Source organism: Tamandua tetradactyla, chromosome 13, assembly GCF_023851605.1.
Source record: "Tamandua tetradactyla isolate mTamTet1 chromosome 13, mTamTet1.pri, whole genome shotgun sequence".
NCBI classification, from domain to species: domain Eukaryota; kingdom Metazoa; phylum Chordata; class Mammalia; order Pilosa; family Myrmecophagidae; genus Tamandua; species Tamandua tetradactyla.
In genome coordinates this window covers 28582490-28600863 of record NC_135339.1, presented here as the reverse complement: position 1 = coordinate 28600863, position 18374 = coordinate 28582490, and the positions used below count along the sequence as shown (strand labels likewise).

Sequence of the window (18374 nt, the reverse complement as noted above, 5' to 3'; positions counted from 1 at the left end):
CCTAATTTCTTGGTAACAGTTTTCTTCTTTTAAAATCAAGTTTTATTGTGAGGCATGCAACTAGGTGAATGAACCTTGAGTACAGTGTGTTGAATGAAATGTCAGAAATACAAAGACAAATATTATCATGTCTCACTCATATGGACTAACTATAATAAATATACAAACTCAGAGAATTGAAGTCAAGAGCATGGCTTATCAGCTTGGGGCCTATGTAAAGTTTCTTATATGATGAGCTCTTAGAGCAGTCACATCAATTCCAGAGTTGTAACCGTTCTTTCTAAATTCTGAGATGCTGAGCTATTTGTGTATAACCTGGTCCTTCCCTGGGACTTTATATGACACCTGAGATGCAGAATTAGAGCTCTGAAGCTATGAAAGTCAGCATTACCCCATATAGCAACTGTTGAAAAAGTTGAAAAAGTGATCAGACATTGACTAGAGATATAAATAAAGCTGATCTGGATAGGACTAAGTTAAATCAGAATACAGGGTAAAGGATGATATGTTCTGTGTTTTAAAACTTCAATTCCTGTGTGAGACCAAAGGAAGAGATGTTTACCAGATGCAAAATTTATATTTTGTGTAGCACATTATCTAATCTAACTTGTATGATTTGTTTATTTGAACACCATAATTACAGGGAATCTTGAATAGGATGTGAGATCTTTCTTATTGTTTTAATTTTTTAATTGATAAATCTTAACATACAAGCATTCCATACATGATGCACAATTAATGGCTCACAATATCATCACATAGTTGTGTATTCATCACCATGATCATTTTTTAGAACACTTGCATCACTCCAGAAAAAGAAATAAAAAGAAAAAAGAAAAAACTCATACATACTGTGCTGGTTTGAAAGGATGTAGGTCTCCTAGAAAAGCCATGTTTTAATCTAAATCCCATTTCATGAAGGCAGAATAATCCCTATTCAATACTGTATGTTTGAAACTGTAATCAGATCATCTCCCTAGAGATGTCATTGAATCAAGAGTGGTTGTTAAGCCAGATTAGGTGATGACATGTCTCCACCCATTTGGGTGGGTCTTGATAAGTTTCTGGAGTCCTATAAAAGAGGAAACAAACATTTTGGAGAATGAAAGAGATTCAGAGAGAGCAGAGCAGAATGACATATCCACGAGAAGCAGAGTCCACCAGCCAGCGACCTTTGGAGATGAAGAAGGAAAATGCCTCCCGGGAGTTTCATGAAACAGGAAGCCAGGAGAAGAAGCTAGCAGATGATGCTGTGTTCACCATGTGCCCTTCTACTTGAGAGAGAAACCCTGAGCTTCATCAGCCTTCTTGAACCAAGGTATTTTTCCCTGGATGCCTTAGGTTGGACATTTCTATAGACTTGCTTTAATTGGGACATTTTCTTAACCTTAGAACTGTAAACTAACAACTTATTAAATTTCCCTTTTAAAAAGCCATTCTGTTTCTGGTATATTGCATTCTGGCAGCTAGCAAACTAGAACACATACTATACCCCATACCCCCCTCTCTCATTCATTGACTACTAGTATTTCCATTTACCCAATTTATTTTGACCATTGTCCCTGCTACTATTTGTTTATTTTTTATCCATATTTTTCACTAATCTGTCCATACCCTAGATAAAAGGAGCATCAGATACAAGGTTATCACAATCACACAGTCACATTGTAAAAGCTATATCATTATACAGTTGTCTTCAAGAATCAAGGCTACTAGAACACAGCTCGACAGTTTCAGGTACTTCCCTCCAGCCACTCCAATACACTATAAACTAAAAAGGGATATCTATATAATGTGTAAGAGTAATCTCTGGGATAACCTCTCAACTCTGAAATCTCCCAGCCACTGAAACTTTATTTTGTCTCATTTTCATCTTCCCCCTTTAATCAAGAAGGCTTTCTCAATCCCATGAGACCAGGTCCCGGCTCATCCTGGGATTTCTGTCCCACATTGCCAGGGAGATTCACACCCCTAGAAGTCATGTTCCATGTAGTGGGGAGGGCACGGTGTTCACTTGCTGGGTTGGCTTAGACAGATAGGCCACATCTGAAGAACAAAAGAGGTTTTCTGGGGGTGATTTATGATCATTCCGTTCTACATATATAATCAGTAATTCACAATATCATCACATAGTTCAATCTAAGTTAAACATTCTGCCCATATTGTTCTCTAGTTTCATTCTATATCATAGTAACCTACCTTCGATATTTTATGTCTGTGAGTGTACATATTATAATTAGGTCATATCAGTGAGATCATACGCTTTTTCCTTTTGTATCTGATTTATTTCACTTAACATAATGTCCTTATGGTTCATCTATGCTTGTTGCATACTAAACAAATAGTAGCAGGGACAATGGTCAAAATAAATTGGGTAAATGGAAATACTAGTAGTCAATGAATGAGAGAGGGGGGTATGGGGTATAGTATGTGTTCTAGTTTGCTAGCTGCCAGAATGCAATATACCAGAAACAGAATGGCTTTTTAAAAGGGAAATTTAATAAGTTGTTTAATAATTTTAAATAGGCTTAGTCTGTCCTTTGCAGGCATTAGTTTCATAGGGGCAAACCCAAAGATCGAGGGCTTAGCCTTTTGATTTGGTTGTCCCCAGTGCCCCAAGGAAACCTTGCAAATTCTTCTTTATTCACTGCCCAAATTATGCTGGGATATATTGGGGCACCACACTAACCTGGACAAACCAATAAAGTCTCACACCGTATTCAAGATTCCATGTGCCACACCCTATTCAAGATTCCATGTACTTACGATGTACATGTAATTTAACTTGTATGGTTAAATAGGAAATGCACTACCCAAAATATAAATTTTACACCAAACAAATATCTCTCCCTTTGGCCTCACACAGAAGTTGAAGTTTCAAAATATGGGTGATATCATCCCTTACCCTATATTCTGATTTTCCTTAGTCCTATCCAGATCAGCTTCATAGCTCTACTAGAAGTCAGATCCCTTTTTCAGCTTTTTAAACAGTTCCTGTATGGGGTACTGCTGACTTGCTTAGCTTTAGAGCTCTAATTCTGAGTTTGGGGGTCACATAAATACCCAAAGTTTCTGAGAACCACCCGGTTATAAACAAACAGCTCAGTATCTTAGAATTTAAATATAATAGTTACAGCTTGTGAATATATGTGACTTCTGTAAGAGCTTACAATCTAGAACTCTTTACAATAAGCCCTTTGCCTCTTTTAATCTGTGGTAGACCCCAGAAAGCCATGTCCTTTAATCCTTATTCAATATTGCTGGCTGGGGGCATTTTTTTTTTTTTTAAATACAGCAACAAGCAAACACAAATATTCTTAATTTATGATCATTCCGTTCTACATATATAATCAGTAATTCACAATATCATCACATAGTTCAATCTAAGTTAAACATTCTGCCCATATTGTTCTCTAGTTTCATTCTATATCATAGTAACCTACCTTCGATATTTTATGTCTGTGAGTGTACATATTATAATTAGGTCATATCAGTGAGATCATACGCTTTTTCCTTTTGTATCTGATTTATTTCACTTAACATAATGTCCTTATGGTTCATCTATGCTGTTGCATACTTCAGAACTTCATTTCTTCTTACTGCTGAATAATATGTCATCGTATGTATATACCACATTTTGTTTATCAGTTCGTTGGTTGATGTATACTTGGTTTATTTCCATCTTTTGGCAATTGTGGGTAATGGGTTATGAACTTCAGTGTGTAAATGTCTATTTGTTTTTTCAGATCTTCTGGGTATATCCCTAAGCAGGATGATCAGGTTGTAAGGCAACTCAATAGTTAGTCTCTTCAGGAACTGCCAAACTGACTTCCATAGGGGCTGTAACATTTTGCGTTCCTACCAGCAGTGACTAGTGTTCCAATTTCTTCACATCCTCTCCAACACTTGTAGTTCCTATTTGTTTAATAATAGCCATTCAAGTAGGTGTGTGATGACACCTCATTGTGGATTTGATTTGTATTTGCCTTATAGCTAGTGTGGCTGAGCATCTTTTTATGTGCTTTTTAGCCATCTGTATTTCCTCTTTGGAAAAATGTCTATTCATGTCTTTTGCCCATTTTTTAATTGGGCTGTTCATCTTTTTATTGAGTTGTGGGGTTTCTTTTTATATTCTGTATATCAGAGGCTTTGACTAGAAACTCCAGAACTATGTTACATATTAGTAACCTAGAGGTTACTTCTACTGTCTCAATGCCTATTGTATGTTAGATTAGATGTTTCAAGTTTTGAGAAAATAAGGATTAGAAGGGGAAATGGGGAGTGATTGCTTAATAGGTATGGGTTTTCTCTTTGGGATGATGAAAATGTTGTGGAATTAGATTGTGGTGATGATTGCACAACATTATAAATCTACTAAAAACTACTGGATTATAAAAATGCTGAACTCTATATTATGACAATTTTATCTCAATTTTTAAGAAAAGGATTATACCACTATTCACTCAGAATAGGTAATGTAAAAAAAACAGGAAATACAGCTCTTCAGTGAGTTTGTAGAACAGTTGGAATTCTTGGAATTAAGGGTGTATTCTCTGATACAATAAATTTAAGGAATTATTTGACTTTTTTACTAAAGCTGAAGAGATACAAACACACACACACATACATGCACATTCTATGACTCAGCAGTTCTACTGCTGGATTTATATCCAATGTGTAAATATGTTTACCAATGGATATTCCCTGGAATGCTGTATATTTCTAATAAGCCCAAACCTGAAATAACCCAAATGTCCATCTATATTAGAACAGATAAATATGTAGCAATATATTCAGTCAGTGGAATACTAAAAGAAATGAGGTTCAATCAATGAAAAGTATGTTCAACAACATGGGTAAATCTCACTCGTATAATTTTGAGTGAAAGAAGCCAGTTATGCCAAGTTAAAAAATAATAATAAGCAAAAATAATCCATGATGTTAGGTGTCATTCTTGAGGGTGAAGCCTGGACTTGCTTAAATCTAGGTGTATAGGTCTTAATTTTGTGAAAACTCAGCAAGTTATATACTTATGATTTGTACAGTTTTCTATGTATATGTTCTATTTCAATACAATTTACATTTTAACTAATAGATATTGCCTAGTGAATGGTACCAATGTAAAAATATTTTAAAAAGTGTATTTAGAAAAATAAATGAATATACCACCTTAATAACAGTCACAGGCATATGATATTTTATGATTCTTCTTTTTCCTACTCCCTCTTTCCTTTTGAAATTTTGACTTCTATAATCATGTAAAAAAAAACAAAAATAGATATTCCTAGAAATGATATATCAGGTAAGGGTCTAGTATCCAGAATATATGAAGAGATTATTCAACTCAACAACAAAAAGACAGACATTTCAATTACAAAATGGGCAAAAGACATGAATAGACACTTTTCAGAACAGGAAATACAAATGGCTAAAAGGTACATGAAAAGATGCTCAACTTCCCTGGCTATTAGGGAAATGCAAATCAAAACCACAATGCGATATCATCTCACACCCACCAGAATGACCATTATCAATAAAGCAGAAAATGACAAGTGCTGGACAGGATGTGGAGAAAGAGGCACACTTATCCGCTGTTGGTGGGAATGTAAAATGGTACAACCTCTGTGAAAGGCAGTCTGGTTCCTCAGGAAGCTATGTATAGAATTGCCATATGATCCAGCAACACCATTGCTAGGTATCTATTCAGAGGACATGAGGGCAAGGACATAAACAGACATTTGTACAACAATGTTTATAGCAACATTATTTATAATTGCAAAGAGATGGAAACAGCCCAAATGTCCATCAACAGACGAGTGGCTAAACAAGCTGTGCTATTTACATACTGTTCTAGTTTGCTAGCTGCCAGAGTGCAATATACCAGAAACAGAATGGCTTTTAAAAAGGGGAATTTAATAAGTTGCTGGTTTACAGTTCTAAGGCCGAGAAAATGTCCCAGTTAAAACAAGTCTATAGAAATATCCAATCAAAGGCATTCATCCAAGAAAAGATACCTTGGTTCAAGAAGGCCGATGAAGTTCAGGGTTTCTCTCTCAAGTGAGAAGGCACACGGCGAACACAGTCAGGACTTCTCTCTCAGCTGGAAGGGCACATGGCAAACACAGCATTATCTGTTAGCTTTCTCTCCTGGCTTCCAGTTTCATGAAGCTCTTCGGGAGGCATTTTCCTTCTTCATCACCAAAGGTCGCTGGTTCATGGACTTTCTGCTTCATGGTGCTGCAGCATTCTCTGCTCTCTCTGGATCTCTCATTCTCCAATAATGTTTCCTTTTTTATAGGACTTCAGAAACTAATCAAGACCCACCCAAATGTGTGGAGACGTACCTCCCCTAATCCAGTTTAACAACCGCTCTTGATTAGGTTACATCTCCGGGGAGATGATCTAATTACGTACAGTATTGAATAGGGGTTATTCTACCTCTACAAAATGGGATTTTGATTAAAACATGACTTTTCTAGGGTACACACATCCTTTCAAACCAGCACACATAGAATGGAATATTTTGCAGCTGTAAGACAGAGTAAAATCATGAAGCATGTAACAACATATATGGAACTTTATGGACAGTATGCTGAGTGAGATTAGCCTGAAACAAAAGGACAAATGCTGTATGATCTCACTGATAGGAACTAACATTAATGAATGAACTTAGAGAATTTTGGTTAAGAACATGGGTCATCAGGTGATCTCAATAGGGTAGATATTGGGTAATTGGAGCTGAAGGGATACAGACTGTGCAACAGGACTAACTTTAAAAATTCAGAAATGGATAGCAATATACTGCCTGAATATAGCACAATAATGTAGGTACACTGAATGAAGCTGAATGTGAGAATGATAGACGGAGGAGGGCTGGGGGCACAAATTAAACCAGAAGGAAAGAGAGATGATAAAGACTGAGGTGGTATAATCTAGGAATGCCTAGAATATACAATGAGAGTGACTAAATGTACAATTAAAAGAATGTTTTTGCATGAGGAAGAACAAAGGAATGACAATATTGCAGGGTATTGAAAATACATGGTAATTCATATTTTAAAGTTTTAACTTATGTGTGAGACTAAAGCAAAAAATGTTTATTTGGTACAAAATTTATATTTTGACTAGTGCATCTCCTAATATAACTTATATGGACAGTTTAATTGAACAATATAAGTAGATGGAACTTTGAGTAGAGCATGAGATTTTGTAGGTTTGTCCATAGTGATGCCCCGATAAATCCTAGAGTGATTTGAACAGTGAATAAGAAAGTATTTGCAAAGTCCCCTTGTGGGAATGGTGAGAAAGGGGGAAATTCAACTTCCCCATTTGGAGAAGGCCTCATGTTCTTGCAAGCAGTGAGGACAATAAAATCCTCACCAACAAAATCCTAATAGGCCAAGCCCTCAATCTTGTCTTTGTTCAAATGAAACTCATCCCTGCAAAGGATAGGCTAAGCCTACTTAAAATTAGGCCTAAGTGTCACCCCCAGAGAACCTCTTTTGTTGCGCAGATGTGGCCTATCTCAGCCATCATGGCAAGCAAACACACTGCCCTCCCCATCTCTACATGGGACATGACTCCCAGAGGTGTAAACTTCCCTGGCAGCATTGTACAGAAACCCTTGAATGAGCTGGGACTCAGCATCAAGGGAATGAGAAAACCTTGACTGAAAGGAGGAAGGGAGAAATAAGACAAAATAACATGTCAGTGGCTGAGAGATTTCAGATTTAGTCGAGAGGTTATCCTGGAGGTTACTCTTATGCATTACATAGATATCCCCTTTTTAGTTTAAGGTGTATTAGAGAGGCTAGAGGGAAATGCCTGAAACTGTAGAGCTGTGTTACAGTAGTCATGTTTCTTGAAGATGATTGTATAAATAGCTTTCGCAAAATGACTGTGTGATTGTGCAAACTTTGTTCTGATGCTCCTTTTATCTACAATATGGACAGATGAGTAAAAAATATGGATTAAAAATAAATACATTATTAGGGGGAACAAATGTTATAATAAATTGAGTAGAGGGAAATACTAGTGGTCAATGAGAGGGAGGGGTAAGGGGTATGGTATGTATGAGTTTTTTCCCTTTTCTTTTTTCTGGAGTTACGTAAATGATCTGAGAAATGATGATGGTGTTGAATATACAATGATGTGATGATATATTGTGAGCCATTGATTGCACACCAAGTATGGAATGTTCATATGTTAAAGAATATTCGTGTTTGAATGTTGATAGGTTTTTTTAATTGGTTTTATTAATTAAATTTTTAAAAATAGATCTTCCTTTAGGTTGTATCTCCAGGGGCTTTACACATAATTACTAGTAAAATGCAAAGTTTTTGTGATTATTATTCAGATATTCTAAGTAGATCAGAAGAGTAATTTAATATGTTTATATTCTACAGGCAGATTTTGGCAACAAAGCAGTAAATGGCCCCAAGTCAGAATCCATGGAATACAGTAGATGTGGTCATGGGGAAGAACAAAGATTGGAATTGAACCCACATCCCCTTGAAAATGTAGCTAAAAATGAAGAAAGCATGACGGGTATTGAAGTGGAGAAGTGGACACAAAATAAGAAATCACATTTAGCCGATTATGTCAAAGGAGACTTCAGTGCTATTGTGACTGAAGCTGAAAAATTGAAAATCTCTGAAGAAGACAGGAAAAAAGCCCTATTTACTGACTTCCTTGAACCTCAGAAATTGTTTGCGCAAACTGTAAGAAATGGCATTAAAAATGTACCTTATTTACCAACAGAAACAAACACATCATTTAAAAAATTTAATATTGAAGAATTTGGCAAGGCACTTGAAAACAATTCCTACAAATTCCTGAAAGATACTGCAAACTTCAACAATGCCATGAGCTCCGTTGCGAATAGTGCGAGCTGTGATCATCTCAAGGGGGCGAGTGATGTTTTTGTCTTCCAGAAGCCTGGCTTTCACTGCAAGTCGATTCCGGATTCTGCAAACTTCAATTTGAATAGTCAAACCAGTATCCACAATGAAAGTGATCAACCAAAAACTCCTGAGACTATACCAAGTAAAGAACCAAAAGACAGGTCTCCAGTTCAACCAAGTCTTTTATCCCTAATGAAAGACAGGAGATTAACCCTTGAGCAGGTAGTGGCCATCGAGGCCTTGACTCAACTCTCAGAAGCTCCATCAGAGAATTCCTCACCATCAAAAGCAGAGAAGGATAAAGAAAAAGAGGAGAGAACAGCTAGTTTGCTAAATAGCTGTAAAGCTATCCTCTGTTCTGTAAGAAAAGACCTCCAAGACCCAAACTTAAAAGTGGAGCCACAAAGCCTGCATCACTGCTCATCTTTGGAAAAACAAAATTCATGCAACACACTGGTGTTCAATGGCCAAAATACCATTTCTAAGTCACACAACAGCTCAGCTGCTAATCAAGCATCCGCTAAGTCAGAGGAATGTTCAAAAGTCACAAATTCAACATCTCTTTTTATAGCAAATTCAAATTCATCTAAAATTGACACTAGTAAGAATGTTGCTCAAGGTAGAATTACTCATGACAATTGTTCCAAGGAGTTGAATCAGTTACCACCAAGAAGTAAAGAATTGGGCCATTATAACCAATTACTGGATAGCAGCAAAAAGTTGGACTCAAAGGATGACCCATCATGTCAGGATGCAGCTCATAGTCAAATAGAGGAAGATGTTGCCACACAGTTAACACAACTTGCTTCAATAATTAAATTCAATTATATAAAATCAGAGGACAAAAAAGATGAAAGTACACCAACAAGCTTGGTTGCACACAATGTGCAGCAAAGACATAATCAGGAGAAGGGCATGATACCACAGAAACCACCTTCAAATATACAGAATAATCACAGCTCATCATTAACAAAGCAAAAGAACACATCCCAGAAAAAGATAAAATCCACCCCATCAAGAGAGCGTCGGAAAAAGAAACCTGCCATCATAAATTGTCAAGAAAATGACCAGAAGAAGCAGGAACAGTTATCCTATGAGTATAGTAAATTACATGACATTTGGATAGCATCTAAATTTCAAAGATTTGGTCATTTTGGCCCACATGATTTTCCTATTCTGTTGGGAAAAATTCCTCCCCTAACCAAAGCATGGAAACCACTGACTCAAATGAGTTCAGCATTGCAACACAAAAAATTATTTCCTCCACTTGCTCAGATAAAATTTGAGAGATATTATCCTGAATTAGCACAGGAAAAATTGATTAAGGTTGAACCATTGGATTCTTTCTCTGTATCTCCATTCACAACAGAAGTCAATGCGCAGGCGTTTACAGAAAAAGCTTACAATTCTCAGGTACAGCCAACAGTGAATGTCAATCAGAAAGCTCATCCTTTGCCCCAGCCCTCCTCTCCCCCTAACCAGTGTGCTAATGTAGTGGCTGGTGATGACCAAACACAGTTTCAGCAGGATTCTAAAGAACAACTCATGCATCAGAGACTGCCAATATTGACTGGTATTTCTCATGAGAGACCCCTACCAGACCCAGCACAAATTCTCAGGAATGTAAATGCAGTATGTTCAGGTGGAATTACAGTGGTTTCAACCAAAAGTGAAGAGGATGTCTGTTCATCTAGTGTTGGAACATCAGAATATTCTCCAGTTGACAGTGCACAGAGAAGTTTTAATGATTATGCCATGAACTTCTTTACTAATCCCACAAAAAACCTGGTGTCTACTACAAAAGATTCTGAACTGCCAACCTGCAACTGTGTTGGTAAGTGTTTGTGTGTGTGTTTCTTTCTCTGTAACCTGCATAAGTTTCCTCAAGTCATAGCAGAATCAAGTTCTGGTTCATCTTTCATGTGTGGTATTTTTACCTTTAAATATTCTAGCTAATAAGCTGGACTAGGTAACTCTATGCCCATTTTTGTTGTTGTTGTTGTTTTGTGGGACCTGTATAAATGCTGCTCAGATAAATGGAAAATTCAGCTTATAATTTGGAAAATACAAAGGTAAACTTTTTCAAGTGAAAAATCTGCTTTATTTCTCCCAAAGTCAAATGTCTTTTGAGTTGTTTATTGTACATATCCCAAGAATGAATTCTCTCAATACTTTATTACAGTTTGCTTATTCTGCCTATATTCAAAAGAATTTCAAGCTGCAAGGCATTCATTTAAAAAATAGTTTTATTGTTGCTTTAACATGTATACAGAGAATGTAAAACATATGTACAGCTTAACAAAAAAGTACAAAAAGTATCTGTGGAATTGCCATCCAGGTTAAGAATTAGAAGTGGTCTATTTCTTTTTCAGTGCCTAGTGCTTCTGTGCTGTGTGATATGAAAGGTGTACTCATATGTGAAAAAATTACAAAATCTCAGCCAGTTGAAGAATTCTCAGATTTTGGGGGTTTTAAAATACTTCAGAAAATTTGTTCAATAAAGTTTGATTTTTAGTTAAAAAAAATAAAAACCAACAAGCTTATGCTAACAGCTGACTGATGCTAACAGCTGACTGATTTCAAACTGAAGTACTTGCACATTTGGTGGCTTAGGAGTCACTGAAAGAGAACATTCAGAAAGTGAACAATGAGGATTTTTAGCAGTATGTTAAGTGCCCTCAGAAATCTTGCTGGGGTAATATTATTCTCAGGCAGATCTTATGAGAAATTTGCTCAATATTTGAAACATAGTAGATCTCATTTTGAATCCTCTACTGAAATTAGTGCCATGGATGGAGTTCATCTAATAGTCAAATATAAGAAGAAATTTATAGGATGATTTATAAGATTCTAATAGAGCTGGAAAAAATTGATTAAATAATTACTTTAAACAAAGTTTGTTATGCTGCCCCATTATTTCAACTATAATTCCACCTATGATAGGATGGAATTTGGGAAATAACCTGGCTTGAATGCCATCCATCCAAATAGGTTTAGTTATTAAAACACAAATCTCACTTAAAATAAAGCCCCAAGTCACAGACACAAATTCTCAAAAGGCAGATTTGTTTTTACTAGAAGCAGGGGTTCATTAGTACATTCCAGAATGAGTGATTAAAGGATTGTTTTTGGAGGGATAAGTATATCATTCTGATTTTTTTCTTTAACCACAGTAGAAAAAAACACTTGAGTATAGTGATGACTTTTAATTCTGATTATTCAAAGTACATTGGATATTCTGAAATAACATCTTTCCATTTCTCCACTCATTCATTCAACACCCAGTTTTGACAGCCAGGCACGTAGGATAGGCCTTGCTGAGAAGGATCCCACAGCCTGGAATAGGTGACAGTGCCGTCTGGGCTGCAGGAACTGGAAGACAGAGAGGTTATAGGACCAGAGAGAAAAGGGTGTAATAATGATGACAGCTTTTATTATGGAACTCTCACTACAAGTCTGGTACTGTGTCATGCCCTTGACATGATAAATCTCACAACAACCTTACTGATGCAGGGCTTCTTATCCCCATTTAAAATGAGGAAATTGAGGCTCAGAGAGGTTCACAGCTTGTAAGTGGCTACACTGATATTCAGAGATATGCAGTCCCAGTTCTGGAGCCTACACTTGTAACCTCCAACCTCTGTTGTTGCTTCAGAAATTTGCAGTGGAAAAGGTAGAGGGAGAACTTTTCTTAATATCACACACACACACAAAGTCTCTAACAAAAAAATAAATGCCACTAAATTTTATATCCCTGTTGTTACCATGCTAATGATCACAAACAATGATTTTCTATCTTCAACACAACTTCCTTAAGCATAATAACTAGTCACAGTGTAGAAGTTAAGACAGCCAGGCATTCAAGGTTTATTGAGCACCTGCCGTCTATCTGGTACTGTTTAATACGTGTCGTTAAAGGAAGATATATGTCTTCCTCACATTATATGTGAGGTTATTGTGCTCGTTTCATAGAATTAGGACTGAAAAAAACAAAAAGGCAGACTACTCAGAAATCATCCCAAGTGAGACCATCGTATAAAGAGTAAATGTGTTCCTGGGGGTAATGTTCCAGCAAAACAGAGTAATTAGCCTCTAGATACAGAACTCTCAACCTCAGCATTCTTTACATTTTGTTTGTTTGGTTTTTTTTTTTACATGGGCAGGCACCGGGACTCAAACCCAGGTCCTCTGGCATCGCAGGCAAGCATTCTTGCCTGCTGAGCCATCGTGGCCCACCCCTTTACATTTTGGACTGAATAATTCTTTGTTGTAGAGGGCTGGTCTGTATAGCAGCATTCCTAGCCTCTAGATGCCAATAGGAACTTCTCCCAATTGTGCTTACTAAAGATGTCCCTACCAGGGCAAAATCGCTCCCAGTTAAAAACCAGTGTTCTAGATTTCCAATAATATGTTAAAATCTATTTAGTATATCTTGTTTAAGAAGCCACAGACATAATCCAATGTTATTTCTGATGTCCAGTCAAAATGGTTAAATAACAACCTTTTGGCATAGGTAAACCATGGCCAGAAATACATTTCCCAGTGATTATATTAGGCATGATTTTGTGAAATCAAATTAAAAAGATTGTTTTCTAATAAAAGTATAATTCATGCTCCCTAAAATTTAAACATTACAAATATGATGTTAATGTCTAATCATAGTCCCATTAAAAAAAATTTATTTGAGGAATTGTAGGTTTTCAGAAAAGTTATGCATAAAATGCCAAGTTCCCATATACTACCCTATTATTTAAAATATGGAACGTGTCACAAATTTGCATGTCATCCTTGCACAGGTGCTATCTTAATTTTTTCTGTATTGTCCCAGTGAAAATAGGGTCATTTTAAACATTCTATGTTTGCAACATGGTTTTTTAACTTAATGAAACTTAAGATTTTAAAATAAATTTGTATTGTATAGTATTTTATAGTTTTCTACTCTATAGATATCTCATAATTATTTAACTTATCACTTATTGATAGATTTTAAGGGTGTTTCTTTTTCATATAAATAACTGTAACAAAGTACAGTCATGTTCCATTTGCATTATAAATGCATACTTTTGTGAGGGTATAATTCTTAGCAGCAGAAATCACTGGGTTCAATTTTAATAAGATTCTGAGGCCAAACTTTTTTATTTGTTCCTCTTGGATAAAAAGCAGGAGATGGGAGAATAAATATGACCCAGATCTTCCTCTGGTTTTTAGAGGAAGAAGTTATTAGTTAGGAGCAGGGGAAAAAAGAACACCAACAAGTAAAAATCCAGGGCCTAAAGTCCTTGACTAAAACCTGATCAACAGTCATGGTTCTGTATTGAAGAAGAAAAATATTAGCAAAAAATAATAATAATAATAATAATAAGCTCCTCCTTGCCCCTATGCAATTCTGTAAAGCTTTGGGTCTAATAATTTTATTCCTTCCACAGATCGAGTTATACAAAAAGACAAAGGTCCATATTATACACACCTTGGGGCAGGACCAAGTGTTGCTGCTGTCAGGGAAATCATGGAGAATAGGTGAGGAAAAATGCTTCCCTATTAAAACCATTCTTTATTGTGGACCTGAGTCAATGCAGATCAATAATCTTTGGGAACAAACATGAAGTGATTGAAAAACCTTCAGAAGTATGAGTTGGATGTTTCTTAGGGCCCAGGAAAAGAATAGCATCCTGGTGTCCCTACAGAGTCATTCATCACATGAGCTGTTGAACACTCAACAACACACTCACAGAGCAAGGCTAATTTTGTTTCTTGAATTCAGAAATACTAATTTTATATTATTGCTTAATGGTAGAGAGTTCAAATTACTGCCATCAACATTGCCTTCAATCTCTTTGCTTATCTGGGAGCCAGGCCATTTTAAAAGAGGGTATTTAAGGATAATTAAATAGAACTGGATAGCAAATAAAATATCTGCCACACAAAAGTAAATTTTAAATAAATGAAGAGGAAGTGTTTAATTTTGAACTTCTCTAAATATCTTGTTCACATTAACATGTTGTAAACTAAATTCTTCAAGTATAGATTACAACTAATTAGTATTTTCCCTCCACTGTGTTTTGTACTCAGGTATGGTCAAAAAGGAAATGCAATAAGGATAGAAATAGTAGTGTATACGGGAAAAGAAGGGAAAAGCTCTCATGGGTGTCCAATTGCTAAGTGGGTAAGTATTTTATATTATTTTTGAAAATGGATTTATTCCACGTTTAAAATAAGCTTATTCAATTTTTTTCCCCCATGAAACTATGAAGTAGTGAAATCTACCCACTCCCATAGGGAAATAACAAGGAAGCTATCTGTCTTAGACTGGACTCTGGGCAGGGGTGGTGGAGATACACCTTTAGAATGTTTAAAAACATGTAGCTTTATGTCAAATGGACAAAATTGTACACCCCATTCAGCTGTCTTCATCCTCTCTCCCAAAGCCACCACTGTTAATTTTTTGTGTGTTACTTTCCGAGATAATTCAACGCCTTTACAATTAGATACCATATGCAAATGGCACCAAACTGTACACAGTTTTATACTTTACTTTTATCACTTACTAAATCTTTCCAATTCAGTATTTAAAGGCCCATCTTATGAGGAAAATATAATACTGAAAGCAAAACCAAATTTCCAACATGCTTCCCAAGTCATTCCTGTGATTACTTTGGGTTTTCCAAAAATGCATAATTATAAAAAATAAGAACTGGATTGGCTTTTTTAGGAAGTTCTCAGCTGAATAACAAACAGGTGAACTGCCATAGGTTTTTAGTAGGATATTCATATTGACAAGAATTTTAGCTATTTTATTATAAATTCTTAATCACGGAAGTGTTTGTGGTCCCTGTATTATTGTTTGTAAATAATGATAATGATACAATAATGATGATGATAGCGCTAGAACTGTCCTTTACTGTATTCCCTGATGTGTTAAGCATTTGACATACATTGTCTCATTCATTCCTTACAGTGACTACCTGATTTAGGGAAAGGCAAAAGTGGTAACTTTCATACCCATTTGATAGAAGTTTAAGAACATTAAATATAAGGTGGAGATGGGCTTTGAACCTAGGTATTCCTAAAGCAAAAATATTGCCACACTCTTAGCTACTCTGCAAGGCTGTATGTCTTGGTTACTTTTCAACATTTGGACGGTCACAGCAGTAATGAGCATCAGAAGGGGACACTAAACACTAATTAATTACTTTAGAATATTTTGAGTTTCTTCGATCTATCTCAAATATATATTTCTGTCAAAACACAAATCATTCCAGAGATCTGAGAAGGACCTTCGTTATCTTATGTACAGTGAAGTACACAAATCTTTAGTGTACAGATCAGTGAATCCTTCATATACATATTACCCATGTATCAAGATATAAAACATTCCAGCATCCCAGAAGGCTCCCGTGGAGCTACTCCCAGTCAATAACCACCCCCAAAGGTAATAAACACTATTTTGACATTTGTCCCCATGAATTAGTTTTGCGTTTTTTTGAATTTCATATAACTAAAATTATAGAGTACATACTCTGTTTGTCTTTCACTCAACACTGCATGGAACATAGATTTGATGACTGGAGTTCCATCTGCCATTTGGAAGTGTGAAGTCACTTGAGAGTGGGAGAAATGTACTAGGCTGATGGGAAGAAAGGAGCCTGACTTCCTGCTGATAATAATGGAGCTGACATTCCAGCCCCAGGACTTCTTCTTCTTCTTCTTTAAAAAAAAAGTTCCTTTAAAAAAATTATTATGGATAACAATATTACCACATAAAATTTCTCACTTTCACCACTTTCAAGTATACAATCCAGGAGTGTTGATTACATTCACAAAGTTGTGCTACCATCAGTATCACCCAGTACCAAAACTTTTCCATTACCCAGGACTTCTTAATCTTGTTTTCTTTAATATAGAGGGAAAAAGTTGTTTCTTGTTTAGCCATGTTATTTTGGGGTTTTCTGGTATATGTGGTAGAATCACTTCCTAACTAAGATAGTTGCCTTTATTTTGTTATAATATGGCTGGATTTAGAACAAATCCAATTTCGGAAAAAGGATCTTAAGTGAAGGAACTCATATAGATTGAATACTTTCTATTGCCAGGCCATGTGCTAAATATTGGAGATAAAATCAGGAATTAAGATCTACTAAGCATTTCATTTTGCAGATGTGAGGAAATGCATAGAGTCACATTACCCATCACGAATGGAGTTTGAGACAAGATTTCCTGATTTCTAGCTCATTGCTTTTTCTCTCATTTCCTCCAACAAATGTTAGCTGGAGTCATCTTGTCTATTAACAACTAAATAAGATTTCCTAAAACACTCAGTTTTGCTCCCCAAAAGTCTAATACTTTCCCTGAAGTTTATGGTGATATGAATGGTTGGGACGGGAAAGGGGTTTGTGGTTGTGAACTGTCTCTTCTTCAGTTCATGAATCAACTTATTGTCTTGTATATTCACCAACTTTCACACTGTGTAATCTCAGCCGTGAATTGTAGTACCTTTCTGAATTTCCACAAAACACCCGCTTATATAACTCAGTCTCTGTGTATTTTGGTGAAAGATATATTGAAACATAGCCTGTGATCTTTATGTTATGTTTTATTCCAATTTTTGGAAAAGTAATATAGTCAGATGATTCAAAACATTTTAAAGAAGGAAATGGAATATTTCTATTAGTTGTTCATATTTTATTGATGTAGTTGTTGTTTGAAAAATTGGCTATTGAGGATAAAAGTTGCAAATATAATTTCTCAGTCTGTTGTGGTTTTTATCATTTAGATTTAAATTGTTTTATATAATCAGTTTTTTCCATCTTTTCATTTATGACTTTACAATACTGTACCTTAATTGGAAAAAAATTGCCTACTCCTAGGTAACAAATAATTCTCATTTTTATGGTGTTTTAATGATTTCATTTTTTCTACATTTAAATATTTTATCCACTTGGAATTTATCCTGATTTACATTGTTAGTAACAAATCCAACTTCAGTTTTTCCAAATGGCTGCCCAATAATTCTGATTTATTTCATTGTCCATCTTTTCCCCCCGATTCTATTTATTTATATTGGCAGATTTTCTATTGTATTATGTCAATCTACTATAAAACTCAAATAATTGGAGTGATCTGATGTTGATACACCTGACTTCTGACTTTTCTCTGTTGTCACTTGGGATCTTGGCAGGGAGCAGTTATTACATGAAGCAGATTTTGGTGGCAAGGTAGATGCAGTTTCTCAGATGCACTAGGCTCTGTTAATTCCCTGTACAACTTCCCTATCTGAGCAGACTCTGGGGTGATGTTGGACAGATGGAGAACAATTTAAGCAACAGTCTGTTGGTTGGCTCCAATGCCTAAGCAATTCACACCAGGCAACTAACTGTGTCATCTGAGATCGCTCTAATTATTTAAGTTAATAGTAAGCTCACTAACTGGTAGGGCTAATTCCATCTCCTTTTAATTATTCAGAAATTTTCCGGC

The 18374-nt window shown here is 35.8% G+C and overlaps 2 protein-coding genes and 1 non-coding gene across 7 annotated transcripts in view; 1 reads left to right on the top strand and 2 right to left on the bottom strand.

Annotated features, from left to right (window-relative positions):
- Positions 1-18374, bottom strand: part of LOC143653810 (uncharacterized) — a 132236-nt gene that overhangs the window by 16427 nt on the left and 97435 nt on the right. The gene's annotated exons all lie outside the window — the stretch shown is intronic.
- The window catches only part of TET1 (tet methylcytosine dioxygenase 1), a 159544-nt gene that overhangs the window by 81019 nt on the left and 60151 nt on the right, over positions 1-18374 (top strand). For all 5 annotated transcript variants that reach the window (XM_077125090.1, XM_077125088.1, XM_077125089.1 and 2 more), the window contains 3 exons: positions 8406-10737; positions 14330-14420; positions 14973-15066. In XM_077125090.1, the coding sequence (XP_076981205.1) occupies positions 8406-10737; positions 14330-14420; positions 14973-15066 (2517 nt within the window). The remainder of the gene's footprint in view (positions 1-8405; positions 10738-14329; positions 14421-14972; positions 15067-18374) is intronic.
- On the bottom strand, positions 13655-13762 carry LOC143654676 (U6 spliceosomal RNA). Its single transcript, XR_013161873.1, has one exon. It is a non-coding gene; the product is annotated as a U6 spliceosomal RNA (small nuclear RNA).